Source organism: Colletotrichum karsti (assembly GCF_011947395.1).
Source record: "Colletotrichum karsti strain CkLH20 chromosome Unknown Scaffold53, whole genome shotgun sequence".
Taxonomy (NCBI): Eukaryota; Fungi; Ascomycota; class Sordariomycetes; order Glomerellales; family Glomerellaceae; genus Colletotrichum; species Colletotrichum karsti.
This window is the reverse complement of record NW_024065953.1, coordinates 261,184-286,665: the sequence shown is the minus strand read 5'-3', so window position 1 is coordinate 286,665 and position 25,482 is coordinate 261,184. Positions and strand designations below refer to the sequence as shown.

The 25,482-nt window shown below is 54.1% G+C and overlaps 7 protein-coding genes across 7 annotated transcripts; 3 read left to right on the top strand and 4 right to left on the bottom strand.

Moving 5' to 3' along the window:
• Positions 1-510: 510 nt before the first annotated feature.
• On the bottom strand, positions 511-2,480 carry CkaCkLH20_12032 (uncharacterized protein; the record flags this gene model as incomplete). The annotated part of the gene is made up of 3 exons (XM_038894746.1): positions 511-1,218; positions 1,271-2,156; positions 2,209-2,480. 3 exons carry the CDS (start codon positions 2,478-2,480, stop codon positions 511-513), a joined length of 1,866 nt encoding a protein of 621 aa, XP_038740003.1.
• A 2,009-nt stretch (positions 2,481-4,489) lies between these two features.
• Positions 4,490-5,813, bottom strand: CkaCkLH20_12031 (uncharacterized protein; the record flags this gene model as incomplete). Its single annotated transcript, XM_038894745.1, has 5 exons — positions 4,490-5,078; positions 5,175-5,251; positions 5,314-5,463; positions 5,525-5,598; positions 5,666-5,813. The coding sequence occupies 5 exons, from the start codon at positions 5,811-5,813 to the stop codon at positions 4,490-4,492; spliced, it is 1,038 nt and encodes a 345-aa protein (XP_038740002.1).
• A 1,840-nt stretch (positions 5,814-7,653) lies between these two features.
• CkaCkLH20_12030 (FAD binding domain-containing protein) lies at positions 7,654-9,730 on the top strand (the record flags this gene model as incomplete). The annotated part of the gene is made up of 4 exons (XM_038894744.1): positions 7,654-7,702; positions 7,752-8,347; positions 8,428-8,721; positions 8,774-9,730. 4 exons carry the CDS (start codon positions 7,654-7,656, stop codon positions 9,728-9,730), a joined length of 1,896 nt encoding a protein of 631 aa, XP_038740001.1.
• A 550-nt stretch (positions 9,731-10,280) lies between these two features.
• Positions 10,281-11,630, bottom strand: CkaCkLH20_12029 (WD repeat protein; the record flags this gene model as incomplete). The annotated part of the gene is made up of 1 exon (XM_038894743.1): positions 10,281-11,630. One exon carries the CDS (start codon positions 11,628-11,630, stop codon positions 10,281-10,283), a length of 1,350 nt encoding a protein of 449 aa, XP_038740000.1.
• Positions 11,631-16,489: 4,859 nt separating this feature from the next.
• On the top strand, positions 16,490-19,508 carry CkaCkLH20_12028 (uncharacterized protein; the record flags this gene model as incomplete). Its single annotated transcript, XM_038894742.1, has 5 exons — positions 16,490-16,656; positions 16,712-16,766; positions 16,819-17,325; positions 17,392-19,092; positions 19,149-19,508. 5 exons carry the CDS (start codon positions 16,490-16,492, stop codon positions 19,506-19,508), a joined length of 2,790 nt encoding a protein of 929 aa, XP_038739999.1.
• A 1,270-nt stretch (positions 19,509-20,778) lies between these two features.
• On the top strand, positions 20,779-22,942 carry CkaCkLH20_12027 (uncharacterized protein; the record flags this gene model as incomplete). The annotated part of the gene is made up of 3 exons (XM_038894741.1): positions 20,779-21,780; positions 21,851-22,748; positions 22,800-22,942. The coding sequence occupies 3 exons, from the start codon at positions 20,779-20,781 to the stop codon at positions 22,940-22,942; spliced, it is 2,043 nt and encodes a 680-aa protein (XP_038739998.1).
• Positions 22,943-23,724: 782 nt separating this feature from the next.
• CkaCkLH20_12026 (regulator of g-protein signaling) lies at positions 23,725-25,482 on the bottom strand (the record flags this gene model as incomplete). Its single annotated transcript, XM_038894740.1, has 3 exons — positions 23,725-24,552; positions 24,679-24,880; positions 24,938-25,482. The coding sequence occupies 3 exons, from the start codon at positions 25,480-25,482 to the stop codon at positions 23,725-23,727; spliced, it is 1,575 nt and encodes a 524-aa protein (XP_038739997.1).

Below are 25,482 nucleotides of genomic sequence, written 5' to 3'. Positions count from 1 at the left end.
TCGGACGTTCGGACATTTTACGTTGTGATGATTAACGATGACAGGTGGAGGCAACTGGTCTGCAGGACTCTTCTTTTGGTTCAATCACGGAGGCAAAGTCACGGCATTTGGCAGATATCCCGCATTGTCCTTTGTTATCATATCTGCATTTGACATTGATTCTTAGGACAGGCGGATGGAAACCTCGCTCTACGCCCATGAATTCAATCTCTGTGGAACTAGTCGTACATTAGGCTTCACCTGACACTGTCTCGACACTTCGTGGCTGTATCGTCTCCGGTATATCGCCTTTCCATAATGACCTGCGACGCGACAATCCTTCCAAGAAGACGGCCGTCTTGAAAACCGTTACATCTCCTCACCATGTAAGCACGGGGCACGACCCAGCGAACGGCCGCTGCGTCACCTCGCCATGTTACCTGGATATACTCGCACAACTCATCTCTGGATCTCCATTTTGTCCAATGTCGGCAACGCCCTTCGGTACGGTGCGATGCAAGCAATAAATCTTTAGTCATCGTATCGCAGCGTCCCAGCGTCAACATCATAGCCATCGGGTCTGAGATGAAGTCCTCCGTAGGGTTCCGTTCCCTCAGCCAGATCCTTCGAGGGTTCCCATCGTCTGTCTCCCTGGCCGTGGATTAATGTCTTGGGAACGTTGTCGCGGGCCAGCTTTTCTCGGTACGCTTGCTCTCGTTCCACAATGACCTTGAAGAACTGTGCTATCTCAGCAATAGCGATTTGTTGAGCCTCAGAGCATCCGATGGTGTTGCAGAGAGACTGAGAATCGACGAGCTGCTTGGCAATGACGGAGTCTGGCTGACAAAAAGTACGGATACGCAAGGCTCGGGCGTTGACCTTCATCGCGTGAAGCAGACCTGCAATCTCTAAGGGATTGCCTTGACGGCGACCAAAAAAGCGGAACTCATCAATGTGCAAGTGAACAAGATCGAGCTGCGTCTCCAGATCGTAGCGGAAGCCGACAACTCTGGGACGGCCCTTCTGATTCCATCCGTCGGCGATCTTCTTGAGCTTGTCAGGGTTCAGGCGGCCGTGGTTGAGCTCGTTTGTGATGTAGGTGTGTAGGGCATTGCTGATATGAAACTCCAGCTCACAGTAAAGCAGACTTTGCTCGCGAGGATCTAAAGAGATAGTGATTCGCTGTACGCGTCCTTCTCTCACAACATCTCGCATTTTGCGGTTTGGCTTGCTTTCAGTCTGCCAAGCATTAGCTGAGGTATATTGATATGCAGGCGCGATATGGACATACCATCTCCTTGGCCATCTTCTTGAGGCTGTCAAGTAGACCAGGTTTCTTAGGCGACGATTCCTTGTGTTTGCGGTCCGGACTTTTATGTTCGGTGGTTTTGATCGGTCTCTCAAGCCATCCTTGCTCTCCAATGAGGGTCTTACCAGCAATTTTCTGAATGGGCAGGTCTTTGTAGGCAAAGTAGGGTCTCAGGGGGGAATACAACTGACTAGCATCCATGACTGGCTGTCTAAGGGCCTCAAGTCTGCCCTTAGGACCCTTGGTCTGACCATGCCGCTGGATGCTCTCCCCATGGCTGATCATGTCGGGAGCGAGGGTCGGAGCGAGGGTCGGAGCGTTCGAATCCTTCCATCCATTGTATGACTGCAAAACATTTTCAATGTGTCGCGACATGTCTGCCTTCTGGATGCGTAGAGGGCTGGGCTGGTCCTCATTCTGAGAGTAGATGGAGGAGGAGTCTGCGTCGTCGGGGCTCGCCAGACCAGGATTATCAGGGGTCTTGGGAGGTGCAGCAGCGGACTTCACCGCAGCCTTCTCAACGAGAGTCCCGTATTGTCTTCGATCCTCAACGTTGATTGGTGTCGGCGTATTCTGTTTGCGACGTTCTGCAATGTTGGACGACATAGAGCCCTTCGCCTTGTGAGTCTTGTGGGGCGATCGGGGCATCAATTCCGAGAAAGTCGTCGAATCGCTTTCATGACCTTTCTGTGCTGTCTGATTGAACCGACCGTCTGCAGCATATGCATGAGGCGCCTCGTGGTCGGTAGCTGGGCGAGTTCTAGACGCAACCTGCGCGCCGACGAGGTGATGGCCTCGAACGGGTGATGTGGCTGTAGATGTCCCAGTGCGACCACGACGAGAGGGCGACTCACTGTTGCCGGCAAAGCTGCCCAAAAAGATTAGCTGCGTAACAAGTGCTACTCTCGATGTATGCTTACACGTCTGTCAGTCTATCGACTTGGTTCTCCGTCAAGTTGAGATTGATCTGGACGGATTTGTTTGACTTATGACCGTAGGGTCTCAGAGGCGACGGTGACCGGCGTTTCTTTGGCGACAATGGGATAAATGAACCCTGAATGGCCGAGGGAACCATCATGCGACCCTTCTTCTCCTGGGTGTTTTGATCCTGAGTCATGATGGGGAGATCGGTAGATGATGTCGCGGGTGTTGTCGAAGGCGCGTAGGGTGGCCTGTCGGCAGAAGAAGCCATAGGCCGAGGTGCACGCGTTTCTGTAGGCCCAACTTGGTTCGCAATCCTCGATCGAAAGGAATCTTGACGAGAATCTGATTCTTGACGTTGACTGAGCTCTCGCGGGGGTGAAAATGGCCTTTGGGTGAAATAGAAAGGGAAAGACCCAACGAGCTCGGGATCCTCGAATTGATTTGTTGGAAGCTCTGCAATCCAAGTTTCCACTCGGCCCAGACAAGAAGATGGGTCTAGAAAGAAGAAAAATCTTTTTTCAGCAAGTGCTGAGATATGTGCTGGGGGTGGTGTTCTGATAGAGTTTCCACTCTAGTGTTTTTTTCTCTCTTTCTTTTTTGAGGGTTTGGGGTTTGCTCCTCTTTGACAGTATTTCCCTTTGAGCAGGCGAGTTTGTCTTGTTTACGTACCTTGTTGTGAAGACCATTCCCTCACCAAGACTCTTGCGGGGCTCAGAGCCTCTTCGAGGATACAAATGCCTTAGGTGAATGAGCGGGAGTCTACTTGCCAAGGACTGAGGGCTGCAGCAGGAGAAGGAAGGAGCAGCCGTCAACCAGCTACAGCTGTGCTTTCTCCGACGTACCGCCATAAATTTCGTCATCTTCTCGTTGCACCGAAATGCTATCATCCCATGTCGGTCGTTCATCACCACGTCTCGGTCCGTATTTCATCTGAATCGCGTGTTCATCTGACTTTATTTAGCTACAGCATAATTTACATTCCTTGGGACCTACGTTGACCTGAATCGGATACCAAAATTCTTTGAGGCATTTGCTCCGGTACATGCGATTCCACGGCATCCTCGAAGTCGACCTCCGATCGGTACTGGTCTTGACCGCCGCTCGCCCCAATGTCACAAATATCGCTATGTGACGCCTGTGAACACGGCACGCCCACTCTCAACTCCTTGCCATCGAGAACAGGCTCTAATAGGGGACTGTCGCTTGAAACATACGCATAGAATGCTGATAACGATGGTTGGCGTCGTGCTTGGTCTAACGGGACGGGTCAGCATGTGAAAGCTGACCGTCTGCCAAGTGTGGCCAGAACTTACCTGACTTTTCGACTCTTTGCCTAGAAGGTGACTTAGGGCGAGAAGAAGCACGAGATTGAGAGGTCTTCTCCGACTGATCGCTCGGAGTCATCCTGCCTGAACGGGACGATGGTCCAACGTTACGAAGCACGGGCTGCCGCTTCGTGATGGTCAGCTCACGAGCCTTTCCAAGCATGACTTCAGCAGCAGCGGTTCTTCGTGCTCTCTCATCACCCGAGGCGTTACGGGAGGGGAGGATACCCGAGTCAGCGGGTTTTGTCGATTGAATTGGGCCGCGAAGTTGGTTGAGCGATGGAGCACGCCGGAGGTTGTGGGCCTGGAGTTTGACTATGCTGGCAGGGTGTATCCCTGGATGCTCTGCTACCAGCCATCGACCTCCAGGAGCACCACGCTGTTCACCAGTGTTTGAGTAGGTGAAAGAATACTGCGACTTCTCCGAGCAACATTCGGAAGAGCAGATGGCCCGGAAACCCGGAAGAAAATTTGTTGGCGCTTGTAATCCGTCGTTTTTAGTGGCAACACCGCATTGGCTGCGCACTATGCTATGGTAGCCCACGCGATCTGGCTGTGATGACTTGAAGTCACCATCATCCATGGCGCCGTCAAGTCCAAACCAGTTATTGCGCGACTGGAGACTAGTTTTTCCGTCGCGTTTTGCAGATTCACCGTGGGCAATGCTGGGAAGTCTGTCGCAACCGGCCTCAAAGGCGTAGGGACTTGCATTTGGTGAGTTGTGCCCGGAGAGGGGGGTATCCAGCCCGAACCAGTCTTGGCCTCTTTGACGCCTCGGTGTTCTCACTGCATGAGGGGATCCGACCTCGACCTGACGAAGAGGACTTGCAGCTTTCTGGGACACCGTCCGACCGTTTGCGCGGGTCTTTGCAGGTGAGGGTTCCAACAAGATCCAACGATAATCCAGACCACCATCGAAGCCAAGCTGAGGTGTAAATGGACCACGAAACTCCTAAGACGGGCTCATTAGACCTTCCGACGCAGCTTCCACGAGCAACTTCCTGGCCTTGATGTCTGCTGTGGGCATAAGATCACGTGACAAAGACGATGGCAGCGGCAGACCGTCGGCGACCAGGGAGAATTTTCGCGCAAATATTGCATGCGGTGTCATGCAGCCATCGGGCAGAGGCACTGGCGTGACATCGACAGAGTCGTGCATTGATAGGACGGTGTCCAGACCAAAGATATTTGCAAGCCAGCTGCGGCGTTTGCTCTCTAGCGGTCGTCCTTCACAGACAGCCTTCTTGAGGGGGTATCTTCTCTGAAAAGCACGACGCAGAATGCCTGATTTGCCCTTGATCGTAGCTGTAAGTTTGCTCTGTTCAATGTCGACCGTATCGTTGCTGTTTCTCGGATCTGGCCTTGGAAATGACGCGGTTGTTGGTGTCACTTCCTCTTCCTTTATGAGCCTCCCGGCCTGTGAAGTGCCGATGTCCCACTGCATTTCGTGCAGCTCCTTTGGATTGGGACTGCGAAATGCGCAGGTGCCGCTCTCGCGCGTAGAGACGTACATGGTGTGATCAATCATCCATGCCTTGCGACTGCGTATACAGCTTGGTTCATTCGAGCTGGTCCGAATCGAGGGATAATAGTCGGACAGCCTAATGGGATATCGACCTGGATGCTTCTGCCGCCACTGTACGAGACTGAGTGTCGGTCGTATAGAGGTAGTGATTGTTGACATGTGTGGTATGTGAGGCAACTCGAGATTTGACTAGGACACAACTGTAAGTCCAGGTACGATATAGGTACTTGACTTGAAGATGGTCCACTCACATGTCGGTTGAGATGGTCATGTTTCCAGCGTTGAAACTCGGCTCCCGGGTCATCAGAGTACTGACAGTCGATTTCGATCAGCTCGTAGAGCACTCCGCCTGCTAGATCCAGGTTTTCGTCTCCGAGATGCTCGCGTAGAACCAAAAACACCTGCTCTAGCGCTTTAGCCGCATAGTCACTTGGGTCAAGGGGGAAACCGAGCTCGACCCACCAACTGAATACCGTCACAATACTGATAGTTGCGAGGAATATGGGCGCAGTATCTGACAAGAACATTGCGGCACTCTATGCGACGGTCAGCAAGCCTGGAGCTGAACTGAGACTTGCCGGATGAAAGCGACGTATAACTCACTCTCTTCGTCATATCCATTTCGAGATAAGGTGTCTTGGGTAAAAGCGCCTGGCATGCCGGCGAGCCTCTGTCGCCAGTCATCGTCCTTGGGATCGGACACGGTGGGCGTAGATTCGACCCACGTCTGAAGGCTCAAACGATTTCGCATCTTGGGCTGAATCGAGATAGCGGACCGGCAACGTTGCGAGTGAGAAGGAGGGTGTTTAATGGGATCAAGGAGACGCGGGATAGGAACAGAAAGAAAAGCCGGAACTGCCTAGGCAGGTACCTTATTGACGATGACATGAGGAGATGGGACTAGGTAGGAAGGAACAGCTGGAGCTGAGTAGCAGGAGGCGGGAAGTAGCGTCCACTGATGGAAGTTTCCCCCTCCTTCCTCTCCTAGATATTTTTCCTGCTTCTCTCCTTCCAACTCAAAGCCATGGTATGTCGTACCTCCATGCACAGTAACCTCTTTCAACATAGGTACGTTAGGTAAGGCCTGAGCTGGGAGGTGCTTCCCACGCGTGCCATCACTTCTCAGTCTGAATTACGACGTCGAATCTTATCTTTCTCGGAGCACAGAAGTCACGGCGTGTACCGCAGGAGAGTATTGTGTTTGGAGCCACTTGGTCACTCGACCAAAACAGGTTGCTCTGCTAGAATTCTGCCAGGCTGATGTCTTGTGGGGAGACCGAAACTTTTGGCCGATGAGGTTTTCGAGGCAGCCAGAGGCCGACCATCGAGATCCGGGCGCTGAAGCAAGAGGCCCGACATGCCGGAGCTTACTCGAGCCTCCTTGTCAAACGGCGAAGCACCGGATGGTGCCGGGTAGATCCCGTCCCGGACGAGTTGGCTAGCGTGTGTCGGAGCCGCCGTGGCCCGTCGCAAAATCGGCTGCGACGTGACGGATGGATACCATACACGCGATATACACGCGATAAGGCATATTCGTGTAGGAAATGTAGGGCAACTGACCTACCTTCTCGGTGACTTGGAATCATTGTCAACGGAACGTGCGGAGAAGCGGAGTGGTGATGCCGTTCAGTATGCTGGCTGCACCCCTTCACTTCAACTGGGCCTGGACTACAACAACGCCAAACCAAGAGTGCAGGTACGAATTGGGAGGCAAGAGGCTCTACTATGTACTTGGGGGATCACGTGTAATCCGGAAACAGCATGGGAATGGCAGCCCAGCGTATTACATAAGGTCCAGTAAAGCCAACCTATGAGATTGAAGATTGGACGGATTACATACCTACGTCTACGGATACTTCAGTCGTCTCACGCTTCATCTCTGTTCCCCGCACTCGCTTTCTCCAACTTTCGGGAGAAGCCATCCCAATCCCAGCCTCCAGGTCGCCAAAAAGCAGACGGCCCCACCACCGACTTGCCGACTCTCCTTCCCGAGTGTCTTTTGTCTGGGCTGTGGTGCTCCTGAGCAAGGATAAGCACCCAGCAATGCATCGAGACTCAATTTTGTTCCCCCAGGCCGCCACTCACTTGCCCCTCTTCTTTCCCCATGAAGTGCCCGAACCGAGTAGTGTGTCCGAGTCTCCATCTCCATATCCACGGATTAAGTGAACGGCATGTCTTTCGGTTCCCCTCTCGGTACCGCCGTACAGCCCCAACGAGGTACTTCACCTCCCCCAATGTGGGGATTTGGAGTTCCCGGCCTGCCTTGCCGTCCCCGTTTTCCTTACCGATTCTTGATGCCGGCGAGCTACTGTTAGCATCTCGGTCCCCTTCGGATGAGTCTCGCTCGTCCATCACATCCTTGTCGTGCACTGATTTAGAAATCTGCTCCCTCATCCGTTGGGTGCCGTATATAATCCACCATATTTGCCTTTGGCTTCTCTGCTCATTGCCTGAATTCTTTCCTCTCTCTAACACTACTCAACCGTCGTCCGCCTTCTTCCTGCGCGTCACCTCTGTCTGCCCGAGATCATCGCGAGCTCCTCTTCCTCACTCCTCTCCTCGAGCCAGCGCACGTGAATCGGCATTGCAGAATGGAAAACCAACCCGATCGTCACTCGGGCTCCACGCTCTACGATATTGGTGAGACTGGCGACGAGAGTATTCGTGTTCATGTTGCTGACCTGTCAAGTCATCGTCGGAGCCGGGCCGGTTGGACTTATGCTGTCGACATGTTTAGCCAGATGGGGCTACAAGATCAAGCATATCGACAACCGAGCTGAGCCCACGCCAACTGGCAGGGCCGACGGCATCCAACCTCGTTCCTTGGATTTGCTGCGAAATATGGGTCTCAAGTCTGCTATAATGGCTCACAAGCCTGCTCGGGTCTACGAAGTCGCTTTCTGGGACCCTCCAAAGAATGGCGATGGCATCGCTAGAACTGGTACTTGGGCCAGCTGTCCCAGCTTCATCGATGCCAGATACCCCTTCACAACGCTTTTGCACCAAGGTCATATCGAGCGAGTCTTCATCTCTGATCTCAACAAGAACGGCGTCCACGTCCAGAGGCCGTGGACCATCACCGGGTTCACCTCCAATGAGGCTGAGAACTCAGAATATCCCGTGGAAGTCCGGTTAGAGCACGTTGATGGGACTGCCCATGAGACCCTGCGCGCCAAGTACCTCTTCGGTGGTGAGGGCGCCCGATCATTCATCAGAAACCAGTTGCAGATTGGTATCAAGCACAAGGATCCCATCTCCCACGTGTGGGGCGTCATGGACGGTGTCGTCAAAACGGACTTTCCAGATATCAAGGCAAGCTTCTCTCGTCCACATGCAGCGAGGAACTTAATCTAAACCGAGCCCAGATGAAATGCACCATCCACAGCAAACACGGTTCCATCATGGTCATTCCCCGCGAAGATAACATGGTGCGCCTTTACATCCAGATTGCTTCCTCGACAGACCCCGACTTCGATCCTCGGAAGACGGCTACAGAGGAAGAGGTTCAAGAGTCTGCCAAACGCATTCTACAGCCATACAATATTGAGTGGGAGCGAGTTGAGTGGTACTCGGTGTACCCCATTGGACAGGGTATTTCGGATCGCTACACCCTGGATCACAGAGTATTCCTGGGAGGTGACGCATGCCACACCCACAGTGTACGTCCAATCTGCCTGCTTCCCTCACTGCATTACTGACATATTAGGACAGCCCAAGGCAGGTCAGGGCATGAATACTGCGTTTCTCGACGCTCAAAACCTAGCTTGGAAGATCCATGCCGTGGAGGGAGGCTTTGCCAATCGCGATATTCTCAAGACCTACGAAACTGAACGTAGGGATGTCGCCGAGACGCTTCTGAACTTCGACAACAAGTATGCAGCGCTATTCTCCAAACGGCCACCTGCCGCAAGCGAGGTCGAGGCAGCTTCGGATAAGCAGCCCGACAACGGCTCGGACAATGAGTTTATCCAAACCTTCAAGGAGTCTTGCGAATTCACCAGTGGATACGGCGTGGCATACAAGCCCAACACTCTCAACTGGTCTGAGGCACACCCGGCCAAGTCGCCCCTGATCCACACCGAAGGTACCAAGCTTCGCACGGGACGAATCTTCATCAACGCCGATGTGACCAGGGTCGTTGATGCCAATGTCGTTCACTTGGAGCAGGAGGTTCCATTGAACGGTTCGTTCCGTATCTTCGTCTTCGCGGGCAATCCTTCCACCACACGAGGTGCCCTCAAAGACTTCGCCACTCATCTTAACAACAAGCGGTCATTCTACGCCGCATACCTTAGAGATGACATTGAAAGTGTCTCGCACCATGAGACGCATAACCCCCACAGCTTGTTCTTCACGATTTGCACCATCTTTGCGGCCAACCGGAGCAGTATTGAGATCTCCCGCGACGTTCCAGAGGTTATGGGACGTTATCGCGAACACGTCTACGCGGACGACAGGTGGGACCGCCGCGTGCTCGATGCGAAGGCCGCTGCGCATGCTAAGATGGGACTGGACGAGGAGAGGGGCGGCGTTGTGGTCGTGCGACCTGACGGTTACGTTGGTATGGTTGCTAAGTTGGTTGAAGGCAGCGGCACAATTGACGCGCTGAACGAGTACTTCGGTACTTTTTGTTCAAAGAAGCTGGGTGAGACCCTTGCCCAACTGTAGCTTACGCGGGGCGGGTGATCGGCATCGGAGTCTGCGTTACTTTGCATAGCATCATTACTGTTCTTGTGTATTACCTCACATAGAGTGACGCCTTGGCTAGGTCAGCCGGAGGAGACCAGGATTGTATATAGATACCAGTAGAATGACAGTACTGTCAATATTTTGCCGGCACTGTATTTTGATGACTTTCACGACGCCCTTACACTTCTAGAGTTATGAGGGCTAGTAACTACTTGCGAGGCCATCTGGTTTCGAGCTTGGTTCCATAACAACTTGGCGATGTCTGCTGTTTTGCAATTTGTCGACGTTTGAATGACCCGCCTCCTTGCTGGCAACATGTGGTTGGGACTGTGACTAGAGGGCGGTTTCACTTCCTTTACTATGTATGCAATCACTACTGGAGTCCTTGGATACGGAGCAGAATCCATTAGGTGCCCCTCATGGCGTGTGCCTTCTAAGCTATATTGAGTTGTCACTTCATGTCAAACTCCCAGAAAACCCAAAGCTGAAGCCCAGGGCTCGGAAGCGCCATGACTCATGCGTGTTCTGTCTACATGATCACCTCCCAAGGCCGAACCAGTCCCTCGTCGCCCGTCGTCACAAGCATCTCTTCCACACCTTTCCTCTTCGACCCTGCGTCGTACCTCTTGCACCAAGTGACATGGTTGATCTCGTACGGACCGTGTGCGTTGGACACAGTCGTCTCAACGTGCCATTTGCCAGACTCTACCAGCTTACTGGTTTTCGCAGTCGAGGCCTCGCCGTCTCCGTTTGCGGGGGATACATTCACCTCTCCTGAGCTCGCACTCTCGTCTTCTCGGTAAATGGCGATTACGCCGTCGCTACCAGTGCTGGCCAACAGACCCGTCGCCGCACTCCACGCCACCGAGTAGATGTCCCTCGTATGTGCCTTGGGCAGTATGGCAGTGCAAACCCATTCTTCGCGGAGTGACCTCCGCATAGTGTTGGGAATGCCCCCCAGACCCGAACGAAAGCCTGCTGCGACGCCTCCGTCTTCTCCATCGTCCTCCTCTTGCAAGCTCCATATTCGTATCGTCTGGTCCGCGGAGTAAGTCACCAGTCTGGGAAACCCGTTGTCTCCCCTCGGTTTCTGTTCCCATTGCACTCCCCAGACCGTGCCTTCGTGACCCTCGAGCACAGAAACGCAAACCCACTCCCCATCGCCGTCCTCACGCCATATGCGTACTGTGTTGTCGTAGCTGGCGCTTGCGAGGACGTCGGCACTGTATCTCCTCCGTGAGTTTCTACCGGGCACGTCAGGGCACCACGCAATGCCCTTCATATCACCGTTGTGCTCGTTCAGCACAGCAACCGTCTCCCACTCGTCGTCCCCCTCCGTCGCACCAACGTCTTCCCATATCCATACGGTCTGGTCTCTGCTGCAGGTGGCAAGATACGCGCCGGAGGGAGCGAAGGAAACACCCTTGATTTCCGAGTCATGACCTTCGAGTACTAATGTGAATTCCCAATCCTTGTCGCCGTCGCTGTCGCCATCTGCGGTTGGGCGTCGTGATGAGCCTAGGTCGATCTCTAAGGGCTCTGCGGCCGAGTCGTTGCCGGAAAAGGGCAGTTCGCCGTCCCAACGCCAGAGGCCGGCGGCCGAATCGAAGCTGCCGGTGACGAGGCAGAGCTGATGAGGAGGTAGATTGGGCTTCCAGGCGACGGAGCGGACGGAGCGCGTATGGCCTCCGGAGAGGTTGCTGTGGGAGGAGAGAGAAGACAGCGAGTAAATGGTGACCGATTTAGAATGAGCGGTCGCGAGAAGCGGTAGAGTCGGATGGGGTACTGAGCACCAAGCGCGCTCGTAGAGATCGGGCTTGAAGGGCGATAGTGGGAGAATTTGGACCGCCGAAGACGGCGCGTTTGCAAATGGAGGCATTTTTTTGGTTGCGGAGTTGGTCGCGAGAAGGTTGCCGTGCCGTCCCAAGGTTGGTTTCCTCTTGAGAGACGGACGCTCAAGGTTGGAATGCCGAGAGATTGGTGCCCGATCAAAAAGACGATCCGGCTTGATGCTTGGAGCAAAAGATGCGTGGTTTGCAATCCCGAACAAGCGACTGGATGCACCTTAGTTGCAATGTTGGGCGGAATTAGTGATGCAATACCCCACCACACCTTCTGCAACTGAGTGTGCGATCTTTTCTCAATTGCAGGGGCCGCTGCCCCGCGATTGGGGCCTCCCTTTGGGCGGGGATCGCTGCTGTCAGGTCGGGTCCACGGACGGGACCTACCTAGGTAGAAAGCAATCGCGGGCAATCATTATTCCACTGGGCCTTATCCAGACTCGGCCCCACTCGACTCCGGGCACGGATGTCCGGGTCCGGGGCCGGGGCCGATTTGTGACATAATACGCCGAGCTTTTCGAAACTTCCTTCGTCATTCCATCCCTACAATCTCATTTCAAATCCCAGCTAACATAAAGGGCATTCGCGTTTAGGGGCTTTGACTTTGACCTGCCGGCGTATCAACAGCTCGGCGTCTTCGCAGGAGATCCCGCCTGCCCCTGAACAGATGTTCGTCCACCTCGCGAGAAGCCTACAAGACTTCCACATGAGCAACAAATACATCCCCGCTCACTGATAGATGGGTTTCAAGCACAGCCTCTGATCTTCAGTTTCAGGTTTGGGTCTCGTTGTACTCTGGTCATTTACTTGTACGACTGAGAGGGGTGTCGTACAGACATCCCTGAGACATGTGGAACAATGCCGTTGTGTTTCTCAATAGTGCACGGATCTCCAAGACAAGTTGGGTGCGTATTTGCCTGTGCTTACCAGATACAGAAGAGAAAGCATGACCAGCTCCAAATACAGGCTTTAGTCCGCTTTCCATTTCGTGGCGGTCGTGTGCCGAGTCTGACAATGGAACAATAGAAAACCACGCCGGCGCCAGTGCGACGCATCTCGTAGTAGATCAAAACTTGCAAAGAGTCTACCTCTATTCTTTGACAAGAGGCAGAATCTTCAGCCCAGGGTATGGCGAGGACTGTACCTCGGCTCATAGTCTCTAATGTTGAGTCGGATGGAGCGGCAGCTCCGCAGCGCAAAAGAAAGCTACGAGGGCAAATTTCGAGAGATTCCCCACAGACGCAATCATTAGAACAGCATGCAGATGACATTCAGGTTGGCATCTGTAGCGGGGCGGTCTCTTAAGAGGCATTCTTGAGTACGTTGGGAGGCAAGTATCGTTAAGTCTGTTCGGTTTTGACGCACCGACCCGCCGGGGTTTTGGTTTTCTAGCCAGCTTCCATCACTCACGGAAGTTGATCCGAAGAAGAACCTAACCAGAAGGATTACGATCGTTCAGACAACCAAATCAGACCAGTTCACGAACCATCTTTCGGGTCAGATTTTGCACCAGCTGTTCACTAGCTCAGGGGGTAGTATTCGCCGGACGATGACGGTGGTGCTATTTGGAAGGCTCATCCGAATCCGCGACGATGAAATGCGCCGCGTCTTCGATTCGTCATGCTCTCATCTGGTTGGCTACTGTTTGCTGCCCGACTCATAAAACTGGCATGGCGACAGCTTCTTAGCCCAACTCGGCTAAAGCATTGAACTGGTGTCATCACAACACTCACAAAGTTCTGCCACAGTGAGCCTTTGGATTTCGCCAGGGCTAGCTCGGTTTGATAGAATATACGGCGCTAGGAGGAACTATACCCTCTCTGTCCCAGGGAAGAAAGGCTAAGTTTTGAGGCTTGGATACCACATGGTCGGCGGGCCTGATCAGTCTCATTCTGAAAAGTCTACCTGCCTAGCGGCTTTTCTCACCATACGAGGCGCAGAGAGTTAAGAATAGGGAAAAGCAACGGAAAGTCTCTCCGTCAGAAGAGTCATGATGTTGAGATAGGGGCTTCTCAGCAGTTCCGTTGGACAATCGCCAAAGCTGATCGACTGGAAGTAGAAAATAGTAACACCACTCCGTCCCAAGGCCCTGCTCCTCATTTCCAAACCAGGTGAGATTCAAGTCCATACGATTCGGTCTGCCTATTTCGTTTTGTATTGGCTTGATGCTTCTTAGGAATCCGGAGTGAAACGTGTGGGAATAAACAGATGCGCCGTGTCGTACAGCTCTCGAGAACGTCTCCCGCTGTTGTAATATTGGTTTCGTCAACCTTGTGAGATGGTGGCAGAGAGTCATGCAGCCACGACATTGCGATCACCTTGCCGTTTGGAGACGCTGCACGTCGTGACATCCGACGTCCCGTCTTCTTTCCTTTTGACCTTGCTTTCTCGCTCAGGCTCAGCTTGGGTCCTGGAGGCAAGGTCCAGAGAACTGGGTCGCTGCACCAGCAGAATGTAGATAGCTGCGTGGCTTGAGCGAATGGGGTGAAATTGCAACTTGCGGGCGGAATCGATTCCTTTCCATCCATCCTGTCCACAGGGTCGATAAACGGGCCGAGTGAAGCCAGGAGGATGGCAACCAGCGATGTCGTAGTGATGACCAGATTTATCTTGTTCGATTACACGGCTTGGTGCTTCATACCTGTTTTCGTTCTCTGTAGCCCATAGTATCGGTTTCCAAGACTCTGGTGTCTACCATGGACAGAACTGGCACGGGCACGGGCCCAGAGCAGACGGCTGCATGAGATGGCTGCCGAGCAGATGTAGCCAGCCCTCCTTGCTTCCATGGTACGAAAACTTGGGCAGCATAAGTACGGAAATCCCGGTACGGTAGCCCTGTGCGTAGACTGAAGGATGCATGCAACTGACTAGGATAAGCCAAATGTGCATCCGTGGCGTCTGCTAGTCCCCATGCCCGTGTGATTCTCGTCAATTCGCATCCGTGTGTCACCAGAAAATAGATATCGGCCAGAAGCCAGTGGGCGGGCGGCACACCCTCCTGTCAAATCTCGATAAGCGAGTCGTCTTTTTATGTATCGTGTATTGGTCGCCGAGAGGTCGAATATTCCGGGCACATCGTGGAATGGCACTGGAATTTCCAACTCCTTTTGCTGAAACGAGACGATCGAGACTAGTCAGCAGTATCTTCGATTGGCCGTCATGATTCCATGCCTGCATACAGAGCGAGCCCCCTCCCTTGTCCAGCTGGCAGCTGAGTCAGGCCTCTGGCTGGCGGTACTACGACGGAGGAAAAAGAAACAAACATTGTATAAGCGAAAGTTGATGACCGGAAGCTCAAATAACACTTGTCCACGCATGATGTCTCGACTCAGTCGGCTAGAACGAGACAGGTTTCGGCTGGACTTGCCAACAGCCGCGAAGCTGACAAGCCTCGCTGCATCTCCTCACTCCTGCTGTCCGCCCGCAGGGAGCGTAGATCATCCTTTCATCGACCGAGATCCCGTCCGACGTCGACATGGGATATGCATGCAGTGGCCAGCCCGCTTGCCTCCAAAGAAACCCTGCTCGGGGTCAATTCAGACGAACACCTTCTCCAGATTCCTTCGGATGGCCCAGGTTTATTGCTTCTCGCAGCATAGGTTTCCCGTCTGTTCCTGAATGTTTCTCGCCGTGGGTAGGACGTGCGGGATTGAACGGCGCTCCAGCCATCATTCCTGAGCCAACCGTTACTCTAACACGCCGAGTCGTGGCGTCGAGACTAGTTTCTTGGTCGGCGCCTCCTGAGAACTTGTGAAAATCCTTGTCGGACAAGACCTGTGGTCCTTCCATGCTTCCTGGCGAGCGACGACGCCTACCACTGACGGCCTCCCTTGATCCCGCCATGTCTCTCATGCTGCCTTCTGTCATTCTACTGTGAAGTCTCGCAGCCCGGCCTTGCGTGTCAGTGAAACGCAGCTCTCTGGTTGGTTCATTTGCCTGCGTGTCTACGACATTCCCATGCAACGGACTGCTAAGCTGAAATCCTCGCCTTGCCCTGCGTTGGGCTAGCCGGAAGTGGCTGGAGGCCGTTTCTTTTCCCATGTCGCATGGGTTCAAGTGGAGATTCGTCGAGGTTAAAATTCCGTCACTTCTGTCAAGCTTCTTACCCAGCTCGCGCCGGTCGTAAGAGAAATGGTAGAGCAATTCTTTCTTTGGACCAGCCCGAGATCCAAGTCCATCACCTGCTCAGAAGGGCGTCACGCTACGGCGACAAAATCTCGTCGTGCGCGCGCTAAGTCACCGCGACCAGGGACTGACCAAGGGCGAGGTGTCCGAGCATCCCAGGGACGAGAGTAGCCTGCCTCGAGGGTCATTGGTCCATAGTGAAAGAGGCTTGTTCTGATCTTGATCGGCTCGGGTGCCCTTTACCGGCGTCTACACGCTCCTCGATCAACTGCAGTCGATCAGCTCAGGCCAGCCCAGGAACACCCGGCCCTTGGCCAAGCCCGGTATAGGCCCATCGCCCAAGTCCCCAGTTCCTCCTCACATACTAATGGCGTGGCTTCAGTGCTAGTCAGCTCTGCTGCGCCTAGTAAAGGCAAAGAAGAGTAAGGAGAGCTCCCTGGCTGGCCTCTCCTGAGAGCCATGCTCCGCGTCGGTAGGGATACTTCGTGAAATTGCTCACTGTCGCGCCAGAGCGTCCGTAAGTCCCGCACGAAGTACCGCCATTTCTGTCTTACTCTGACATCCTTGATATGTCTTGGATGGCCCCCCAAGCCCGTCGCCTCTGAAGAAGCACGCCTTCCCTATCTTTTAACCAGGCCAACGGCCTCTTCGTCCCTGGACTTGCCACGCGAGTTGAACGACATATCAACAAGTCGATAGACCTTCGTGGTCGAGGAGAGACATTCGAGAACGAAAAGCGCTGGGCGGACCCTCCCCGTTAGCCGTCGTCAACATGTCTGCAACGACTGAAAACCTGTTCGTCAGGTATCATGGGCACATCGTGCCTCGGGCCTTCAATGGCGGCTTTGTCACCCTCAGCTTCGTCGTCAGCCTGATCGGTGCTGCGTCAACGCTTGAGTTGCTGAATCGCAGAACTTCGCATAAGGGAAAGTTCAACCAGTACGCCTATTCCTCGGTCCCATCTCGCGACAGCGTTTGACTGATTGTGCCGCAGTTTACTCTTGGTCAGCTCCGCGGTAACGATGGGTGGGATCGCTATTTGGTGCATGGTAAGTCGGCCAACGATGCTCGTATGCTGATTCAAGTCTCACACATGGTCAGCACTTTATTGGGAACCGTGCCATCGATTTGGCTGACGGTGAGGCCGAGTTACAAATCGCATATTCGAGTGGCTTCACGGCTTTGTCGTTCTTCGTCCCTATCGCCGTGCTTCTCGCTGCTTTCGTCGCAGTTGGTATCAATAATACTGTTTCGTGGTGGCGAGTTGCCATCGGAGGAGTCCTTGCCGGTGCCGCCATATGTGGAATGCATTATCTGGGTAACAACTCCATCGATAACTACATCTGCATATATAACCCGGCAAACGTCATAGGTGCAGCTATCATCGCTGTAGCTGCCAGCATCGTCGCACTCTCGCTTTTCTTCGTGTTCCGGGCGGCATGGACAAACTCGTGGTGGAAGCGGGCAACTTGCGCGGTCGTGCTGGCTGGTGCTGTCTCGGGAATGCATTGGTGTGCGGCTACCGGCACAGAGTATCAGCTCGTCCGCCTCAACACGGGCAGCAATGAGCTTTCTCGTAACACAACCGTTATTGTCGTCATCTGCTTGGTGAGTTCTCGACGGTTCCAGGCGACGTTTCCGAAGCCGGCTCTTCGTTTCTGACAGTTGTGCCAGTCCATCGGAGCCTGTTTCGTCATGGGCGGAACAGCCATATATACGGCTAGGATCATGAGACGTTACGCTAGCAAAGCTCAGCAGGTCGTGCTGGCGGCTGCGGTATTCGACAAGCACAACCGTATTCTCGTCAACCCGGACGGACTCATCCCTACCGAAAAAATTACAGATACATTCCTCGAGAAGAACGCCACAGATAATTTCAGCATCTCTCACCCACTTTTCCTTTGGATGTTCCAAGCATCTAGGAATTGGTCGGGGATCTCGACCCTCGTCGGCGGAATGACGAACCATCTGGCCCACCTCCCTCGTCGAGGCCGCGACCGTGACTCTCGGGCGGGTATCCAACTGATCAACGAGCATGGCGAGTTGATCGAGAACTATGACGTGATCTTCCGCGAGCTTTTCTGCGTCGCCGCCGCAGGTCTTGCCGAGAAGATGAAAGAACACTTGACATCTGTTGGCCTCCTGTGGGATGAGATTCTGCCGACGGGGGCGGGGGGCGAGCGTCCAGGAACGCAAGAAAACGGGCTACAGGAGCCCGAGACCGTTCTGAATCCGGATGGGACTGTACGCAAGGCTGAGTTATCAGGTACCATGGACGACATGGCCGAGAAGGGCCTCAGCCGTCACAAGCCACATGAGTTCGGCCGTGGGTCGCTCATGTTCTTGGTTCGCCGAGTCCAGACCGATCGAGAGATTGAAAGGCTCGAGGCTGCCGGGTACAGGTTCGCAGAACTGCGACAGGTCGGCAACATTATTGGGTCCAGCATGCAGATCAAGTCGTCCGATCTCGAGTCGAAGCTCCGAAATATGGCTGCGTATGCGGATGACAACAATCAACTCGAACCTGGTGTTCACATGGGCTTCTTTGGCATCCGCGCACGCGTTGGTGGCTATGGGTTCGATGTTCTCGTGCGCAAGGGTGCACGAAACTTGCTCCCCAGCGTGCAGATGCCGATCGACCGCATCGAACCTTGGCAAGTGGATTTCCTCCGACAACTAGACCGCTTGACGCCCCTGGGTGTAAGCAGACGGCTTACCGCGTTGGGCAATCTGGGCACGCGAGAGATGCTCTTTGCCTCACAGTTGACCGACAGCATCGATGCACTGCGGACATGGATTGATGACCCAACCTTCAACGAAGCAATCCTGACGCCCACGGTTGTCACCCTGCCAGAAGACCACGGTCCTGGCGAGAACTCGTCGTCGCGTCAAACCAGCCTCGTTACGTTTCGGATGGTCATCCCGATTCACGTAAACGTTTCTAGCAGCAAGTGCGAGTTCATACCATTGAACTTCTTCAAAGTACACCAGCTGGTCGGTCGCAACGCGTCCCGGCACCTTGCTTTTACCCAATCAGTGCATCGCGAACTGGCGCCCGTGATTCAATCTGTCCCGCTTGAAAAGCCCAAGCCCGTGGTACAGAGTCAGAGGCAGTCGCGTCTGCCGTCGTCCCTCCGGAAACTCGTTCACTTCGGCTCGTCGTATCCCGTCGATTCCGAAGGCAACCCTATTCCGACAGTGCTTGGGCGGTCCTCTTCCGCGACGAATTCGAACGAGTCGAGCTCGACTCTCAAGCTGTGGCCAGGGCGACGCAGTAGCGATGCCCTGTCGCCGGGTAGTTCAAGCTTCGATGCGCCTCCGGCGTACCCGACTCATGAAACACCGACGCAAGCATCACCTTTCGGGGGTATTATGGTCAGTTCCCTTTCTCATTCGCAGCAAAATTTCCAGTGAACTAACCATGATTGCAGGTTTCGGAAGAGATCAGAGTCGAAGTTCATTCGGCTGGGGAGGTTGCGCAGTCAACTTCTCAAGAGACGAGCCAAAAGAACCGCCGAACGCCAACCATGATAGGCAAGAGGATCAGTGACAATCCTGTAACCGTATCTGGTGGAATTGCGGGCGAACAGGCGGTTCCGGTAGCGGACGAGGCACGAGTGAGTGGCTCGAATGGTGGTGGAATCGAGATGCGGATGCTACAGGTAGCCGAAGTGAGAACCAAGGTCCATGCTGGCGATGGTGTTCAGATCTCCAACGTTGAGGCAGAAAGGGTGAACGACATACCAACCTTTGTGGACGAGCTATTTACCATTTGCATCGAAAGCCGTTGACGCGTCGCTGGCGCCGAGGCAAAAATCAGTCTGGTCACTGGAGTTGGCGATTTTGAACAGAGTTGAAGGCAGCACAAATAGATACCCTGGGAATAATGGGCGGCTATACCAAAACACAGGTCTGTTTAGTCGCAGTCGTCTGTCGATACTTGATATAGGCGCGATGCATTCGTGAAGGGTGAGGGATTCAAGTTACATACCAAGGTAGGCAGGTACCTAGTAAGGTATCTGACCGTACCTAAGTGAGAGCTACATACATGATAAACGCATATCTCAATATGTATATATACGCCGCAATATGTTAATAGACAGAAGCATGATGTTATCGATGTGCAGCAACAACCTCCCCATTCATTGGTGGATACCTATGCGCCCTTGACGTCACACTCAGCTCCGCCGGATCTGGCTTCCATGGCCTGCCCAACGCGTGGGTGGGTGGGCTTGGGACGCTGGAAGCACTGCCCGGGCTGGGCTTTGAAGCTTCGCGTCAACCTTGTAGGTACCTACCTAGGTAACTGCAACATATGGATGAGACTCGACGGCTTAGGAAGAGGAAAGGAAAGCAGGAGTACCTCAACGCGGGCGTTGCAGAGCCAGGCGCGCCATCAGCGTCATGTGCCTCTATACAACTCGCGTATGCGGTAAATTGTCCATGTCTTTAAATTCGACAGCATAGCTCTCCCATCCAATGTGAGTAGGGCGTGAGTAAAGAGAGTGTGGTATATAACCAATGGAGCTCCCATCCCCTTCGCCTGGGTTGGGCTGGTTCTTCGGTTTCCCTACCTACTTCAGGTAAATGCAGGTCTCCGCGCCCCCCTCAGCTTGCTCCCATTGTCCGCTACCTCAATTCGGCATATGGTCGTTCGTGTTTGCTTTCGATCAACAGACGAACACGGCGCAAGAAGCTTCTGAGCAATTCCTTATACGGTGTAGGTTCTCGCACTCAGTCAAAGCACCTCCTGCAAGCGATCAATCGTCCAAGTTGTACACACTCACTCCCTGGTGTCCTCATGAACTGCACATACGTACCTTCCCATCCATCGAAAAGCAGTATCTCTATTGCTTCATCATCGCCCTCGCATCGTCTTCTTCCGTCTTCCATGCGTTGACAAGCGTGACACCACCAGCTCGGCGTCCGTCTCTCCCCGGAATCAACTCCGACCTCGACCTGCAGCCCCGATAGGCCGGTCCGACTTGGTCAGAGAAAGAAAGAAACGAAAGGGGGAAGAAAAAAGAGGGGAAAAAAGGAGGAAGAAGAGACGACGGCAACATGGCGCCCATTGCGCGATCCGCCCGTCTTCTGCGCCGAGTCGCCCCTTTCGCTGGTGCTGTGACTATTGGCAGTGCCATCGTTTACTACAGCTACCGACCCCGCGACATCCCCGGCTTCGAAGCCGCCGCTGTGCCCCCTCCCATTTACGGCGCTGATGGTACCTTCAAGCTCCCTCGCTTCCCAAAAGTCAAGTCCCGAGATGAGCAGATCGCTGCGTTAAAGCTCAGTTCCGCGATGCCGGACGAAGAATACGATGTCTTGATCGTGGGCGGTGGTGCCACGGGCACGGGAGTCGCCCTCGACGCGGCGACTCGCGGATTGAAGGTGGCATTGGTCGAGAGGGACGATTTCTCATCGGGAACATCCTCCAAAAGCACCAAGCTCGTCCACGGAGGTGTGAGATACCTAGAAAAGGCCGTTTGGAATCTCGACTATGCGCAATACCAGCTGGTTAAAGAAGCTCTAAAAGAACGCAAATACTTCTTGCAGACGGCGCCTCATCTGAGCATGTGGCTTCCCATCATGCTGCCGATCGACCGGTGGTGGAAGGCGCCTTATTACTGGGCCGGCACAAAAGCCTACGACTTTCTCGCAGGCAGCGAGGGCATAGAGTCTTCCTACTTCCTCACCCGGTCAAAAGCCCTCGAAGCCTTTCCCATGCTGAAACGGACCGATCTTGTGGGTGCTCTTGTTTACTACGACGGCGCCCACAACGACTCCCGCATGAACGTGTCCATCGGCATGACGGCAGCGCTCTACGGGGCTACCGTGGTCAATCACATGGAGGTCGTCTCTCTCCAGAAGGATGCTCACGGGAGACTATGTGGTGCTACCGTGAAGGACCTGGTCGCTGGGAAAAACGGCAGCCAGGTCGAGGATATTCCGGTCAAAGCCAAGTGCATCGTCAACTGCACTGGCCCTTTTACCGACTCTATCCGGCAAATGGACGAGCCCAGCTGCAAGGCCATCGTTAGCCCGGCTTCCGGGGTCCATGTTATCGTGAGCCTTCCGTTCTTGCCTGGTACACCTCTCTCTCTCTCTCTCTGCACTGGCTAAGTTGATGCCACAGCTTCCTGGATACTACAGTCCTTCCAACATGGGTCTCATCGATCCCTCTACTTCGGACGGTCGTGTCATCTTCTTCCTGCCATGGCAAGGAAATACCATTGCGGGTACCACTGACGAGCCCTCCTGTATCTCTCCCAATCCACTACCCGATGAGAAGTCCATCGAATGGATTCTCAATGAGATCAGCCACTATCTCTCCTCCGACATTAAGGTGAGGCGGGGTGATGTTCTAGCCGCCTGGTCCGGAATCCGCCCTCTCGTCAAAGATCCCAAGGCCAAGAACACAGAATCTCTCGTGCGCAACCACCTCGTCGACATCTCGGCATCGGGTCTGCTTACGTGCGCTGGCGGAAAATGGACAACCTACAGACAGATGGCCGAGGAATGCGTTGATGCAGCCATCGGCGAGTTCGGCCTCCAGACGAAACCCGTCACCAACGCCCCCCGCATCAGCGGTACAGAATTCATCGACGATGGCGCCATGCTCGACGGCACCTGCAAGTCCCACGAGGTCCGTCTTATCGGAGCCCACGGCTTCAGCAAGACCCTCTTCATCAACATCATCCAGCACTTCGGAATCGAGACCGAGGTCGCAAAACACCTCACCGAAAGCTACGGCGACCGGGCCTGGACCGTCGCGGCCTTGTGCCGGCCTACGGACAAGCGCTTCCCCGCCCGCGGCGAGCGAATCTCACAGTTGTATCCATTCGTCGATGGAGAAGTGAGGTATGCCGTCAGACACGAGTATGCCCAAACGGCGGTCGATGTTCTTGCTCGACGTACGCGACTTGCCTTCTTGAACGCCCAGGCATCGCTCGAAGCTCTGCCGAGAATAATCGACATCATGACCGAGGAGCTGAAGTGGGATGGCCACCGACAAGATCTGGAATGGAGAGAAAGTGAGAGTTGTTTTCCTCTGTTGCGTGGGTTGATTGGCTGACATATATTAGCGGTCGCCTTCCTCGAGTCGATGGGGCTGCCCAAGCCGATGCTCGCAGCCACTAGGAAACAAGTCGAGCAAGGCAGAATTGATTTTGCGAGCTCGCTGGAGTATAAGATGTACTCGCGTCATAATGGGATTGCCGATGAGTAAGGATCTTGTTCGTTACCTGTGCCACGGACAACATGCGCGCGATGCGGTGTTGGACGCAGAGTGGCCTGTCGGGAAAAGCAAGTTTGGCTTCACGACCTTCGCAACACAGAGTACATGCCAACCACGGGCTGCATTCTCGCGTCTGCATCAGCCGCCTCGTGTTAGTTAGTCACTGATGACAATATTTCCCCTTCTAAATGTGACCAGAACGACTCTCACAGTACTGACCGTTACATACACGGGAGAAATATATATTCGAGTTGAAATGAGCATAGAGTGATCATTCGTATAGTCATTGGTTTTGGAGGTTCAAATGAGCTGTGTGGCAAGCACCAGAATCTCCCTCCGGCATGTTTATATACATCTACCACAGAACATTGGTCATAACCCTCGTCTCGCCGTCCAAAATACCGGTATGCTTTGTCCAGGGGAGCTTGCCGCTCCCCTGAACATAAGAGAGAAACTAATGCTTTTCCCCCTCTCTTTAAAATCAACCGCTCCCGCCAAGCTCCTCGCGATGCGTCATGAGATTTTCCAGGCCAGGCTTTGTGAATGCCATAATAACTCCTTATCCAAATGCTCAAACCCAAGTCTATCGTTCCCTTTTCTTTCCCGAAAAATGCAATCATGATATCTTTCTCGCCGAAATGGTGACCAAATGCCAAAATACAATTGTCGAAGACAAAATTGAACACACGCCTGACTGCGTGCGGAAAACATGGTATCGATACCTCGCGATGTATTCTTTCAGTTTCGTGATGCTTCGTAGTCGTGAATGCCGTCTAGCTGGAGTTGCTGCTTGCCCGGCGAACTTCAATATCGACATCCTTCGGAACAGGCCCCATGCTGAAAACGCGATGCAAGAGACTACGCTTGGTCATGCTCGTTCGCCGGTACTGGTAGTCCTGGTCGCACGGACTGAACTGCTTACTTTGTCGATTGAGTTCGGCGTCCCATCCGTATATATCTTGACCAGGAGCAGCGTGACAGTAGGATTCGCGCTCGTCCGTATCGACAGCGATTGCCTCTTCCGGTTGCAAGCTGATGCCAAGGAGGTTCGAGAAGTCCGTGAACTGACAATCCACTGGTGGAGAAGCGGGCAGAGGCAGCTCGCTCGGCCTCACCTCTTCGACGGCCGGCCCATTGAACCGCGTTTCCGTCGCCTCAACGCCGACTTCGGGGGTCGCGGGGGTGACGATGGGCGTTGGCAACGCAGGGGAAGATACAGGAACGTCGCGCACAGCCGGCAGCGGAGCGGACTTCGCGTCTTGATCCTCGGTGATCTCGGTGGTGATCTTGAGGGGGGCCGGGGTATTAGTTCGTGCTCGCACACGGATCGACCGTCGCACCAGCCAAGGCCGATTTTGATGGAATGGAGCGAAATCTTTTGCGGCCATGCCACCTTTACGTCCACCGTTCAAGTGGTATGAACCAGTGTTGACAACCTTCTCGCAACCCTGGCTGCTCTGTGCCGGAGGCAGTCGACTACCAGGGTGAGGCTCCTCCCAAGGGTTCAAGAGGTGACGGACACGGGAGAGGCCCTCCAGGGGGAGATGAGAAGCAGACGTTGCGGGGGTGGTGGATGTAGCGGGTGGCATGACCTCTGATTCCTATAAGGTGTTGCTGTGGCTTGCTTCAGCCATGACAACGTCTCCGTCAGGAGCGGAGGATGGAGGATTGTTCCGGCGATTGGAGCGAGACTTGCGGTGGATTCCCAAGCCGAGCTTTGCACCGACCTTTTTCCAGCCGTTGTTGTGTGCGGTGATGGCGCGTTGGAGACCGCCAGGTGACGTGCTGAAGGTCCAATCCGACGTAGGCGGAGTAGTGGGAGGAGTCATTGGCTCCATGCCAGGTGAAGCGGCACTTCCACTGTCATCCGTCAGTCCCTCGCGCTCGGTGTGTTCACCGGAAGCCGACGCGGATCGGCTGGTAGCTCCGCTACGCCCAATGGTCAGCTTAGGAAGAAACTTGGGAGACCGCCCGGGTTCTTCTAACCTGGCTCCTGTATCATCGGCTCCTCTCGTGCGCCCTTGCCTCGCATCGTTGACGTCGCCCTCCATGTTCACATCTCCATGAGCCGGCATGACCGACTCAATGAACGGAAGGAGAACCGAGTCGTTCATCAGCTCATAAACAATCTTCACGGCCTCGTCGAGTTCCGAAGGCGGAGGTGGGCCGGGTGAGCAGGTCTGGGACATGAGACGGTCTCGTACCCGCGAGGGAAGGTTGACCTCACGAGGAGAGTAAGGGATGATGTAGGCTTGCATCAACTTATCCCATAGTTGGCAAACGTGTTCATTTCCCGTGTCACCGATCCACTCATCGTTGGTGATGATTTGTTCGTAGGCCTTGCGATATCGCTCGGCGTCCATGGTGAATTCGAGGGTCTCCAGGCAGTGGTTTTGTGAGAGATAGGCCATGAAGGCAGCAAGCGTCCACGGAGGAGAAGAAGTGTTGGCTAGGATTTCCGAAAGCGAGGGCGGCGTCAGGATAACAGCGCCCGGCAGTAAGCCCCCGCTGTTGGGCCTAGACCTTGACAT